The sequence below is a fragment of the Habropoda laboriosa genome, unplaced genomic scaffold (assembly GCF_001263275.1).
Source record: "Habropoda laboriosa isolate 0110345459 unplaced genomic scaffold, ASM126327v1 scaffold89, whole genome shotgun sequence".
In the NCBI taxonomy this organism is placed as follows: domain Eukaryota; kingdom Metazoa; phylum Arthropoda; class Insecta; order Hymenoptera; family Apidae; genus Habropoda; species Habropoda laboriosa.
This window is the reverse complement of record NW_017100263.1, coordinates 2,167,726-2,169,566: the sequence shown is the minus strand read 5'-3', so window position 1 is coordinate 2,169,566 and position 1,841 is coordinate 2,167,726. Positions and strand designations below refer to the sequence as shown.

Sequence of the window (1,841 nt, the reverse complement as noted above, 5' to 3'; positions counted from 1 at the left end):
TATCAAGGCTTTCAAAGTCTTCACAAATTTCAAATTTTAACCCTTTCGCTACGGCGGTCCTCGCCGCGCAATCCCTCCCGTAGAACGACGCGCCGCGCCAAAAGTGTAGACACTGCGCGCACGCACGGTCTTCAGCGCTCGGGGCCAAGTCTTTCGTCTCAAAAACGCCATTGTAACACTGCTTTTAGGAGCAAAATAATTTTTATTCATAGCAATGTATTTATAACTTTTCCATGAACGTATTTAATTAAAATTAATATTTTAATGTTTTAAGCCCAGTTTAAAGACGAAATTTTGTGGTGGGTGACTATAGTCACCCGTCGTAGCGAAAGGGTTAAATAATATTCGGAAAGATGTGAAGTGATTCAGGCCCCGTCATTAGCTGAAACTATGATTAGACAAAGAAAAATGTTTGAAATACTAACGTGGATGATTACTGTTAGGAAAAATCAGAAGAAGCTAAGGCATCAGGCAAAGATGCCGACCAGTGTTTGAATAATGTGGCTAGTAATATGAAATCTGGTAGTCAAGCAGCACGCAGCGAACTCAACAGATGCGACAGTCAAGGGAAACAGCTTCTTCAGACACAACTGCTGAAATTCGACGCACTGCAAGCAGTACGTATTATATTTGTGCTATAATTGATCAATTTGATCAAATCGAATTTGTCTGCTTTAGAAAATATTTTAAGGAATACTTATAAAATCATCTACCTACTTGCAATATTATTTAAGTCTCATTATCAGTTTGCATTTAATGCGTTTCGATTTACACTTTCAGGACGGACAGAAACTGATCAATGAGTTGGACAACATTGCCTTGCAATGTTATAATTCGAACATTAATCAAATGGCAAGTTGTATGAGTATAAAAGTAGGACTCGTTAATAGATCAATCCGTGTATACCAGCAAGAGGCTTCACAATTACAATCAAACGCACAATCTCAGAAAAGCAATATAATCCTATCAACATCCTCTTGCAACAATCAAGCCGTCAATACATGTCGTTCCGCATCTACCGATGCAATATATGCCGCGGCTAATTGCCTTAAAAGCTAATTCATTAAGTTAAGTGCTGAATTCATCAAATGTCCAATTAAGAGTTAAATTGTTTAAGGGTCAAATAAAATAAACCTTCGTTTTTCCTAAACGAATCCTGAGCGATTAGTAATAATAAATTTTAATAGTTGAATATTCCATTTGACTCATTGAACAAACAAAAACCTGAGGCCCTATCGTAACACCTTACACGAGATATGTACTTATGTACTTTTAATAAGTTTTAGGAAACTCGAATGTACTTTTAATAAACAGCAATTTAGGAACACTACTTTTGTTCCTGATTTTTTAGTCATTCTACATTGTGATTCTTTTCATTATTAATTTTACAATGCAAATTCTAGATAAGAAACAAAAAATAAATAATATAGTATATGGTGAAGAAGTATTGAAAAGAAGAAAAAACATCAACTAATTCAAGCAAATCTATTTTCACCAACTGACAGACACTGTCATATCTACACTCGCATTTAATTCCTTTATTGTTTATTAGTGGTTTAATTATTATTAATTATTATTTTACTTTATGTCAATATAAATTACTTTAATTAAATTGTTTCTACATAATATATCATAAAAATAAAAATTGGTTTTGCTTGTATAGTGTCAAATGATGTGTACGTATACAGGGTGTCTAGTAAAGAGTGTAACACCCGGAAATGGGGGGTTGCTAGGGTGACTCTGAACAACTTTTTCCTTTACCAAAATGTTGTTTGAAGCTTCATTTTTGAATTATTAACGAAAAACACTGGCCAATCAGAGCGCGCGTAGAGCCCGCGCTC

The 1,841-nt window shown here is 34.7% G+C and overlaps 1 protein-coding gene across 1 annotated transcript in view; it reads left to right on the top strand.

Moving 5' to 3' along the window:
* LOC108573101 overlaps positions 1 to 1,318 on the top strand; it is a 5,111-nt gene extending 3,793 nt beyond the window's left edge. The window contains exons 3-4 of the mRNA XM_017935468.1: positions 444 to 617; positions 781 to 1,318. Coding sequence (XP_017790957.1) covers positions 444 to 617; positions 781 to 1,059 — 453 coding nt within the window. The 3' untranslated portion in view covers positions 1,060 to 1,318. The remainder of the gene's footprint in view (positions 1 to 443; positions 618 to 780) is intronic.
* Positions 1,319 to 1,841: the final 523 nt, after the last annotated feature.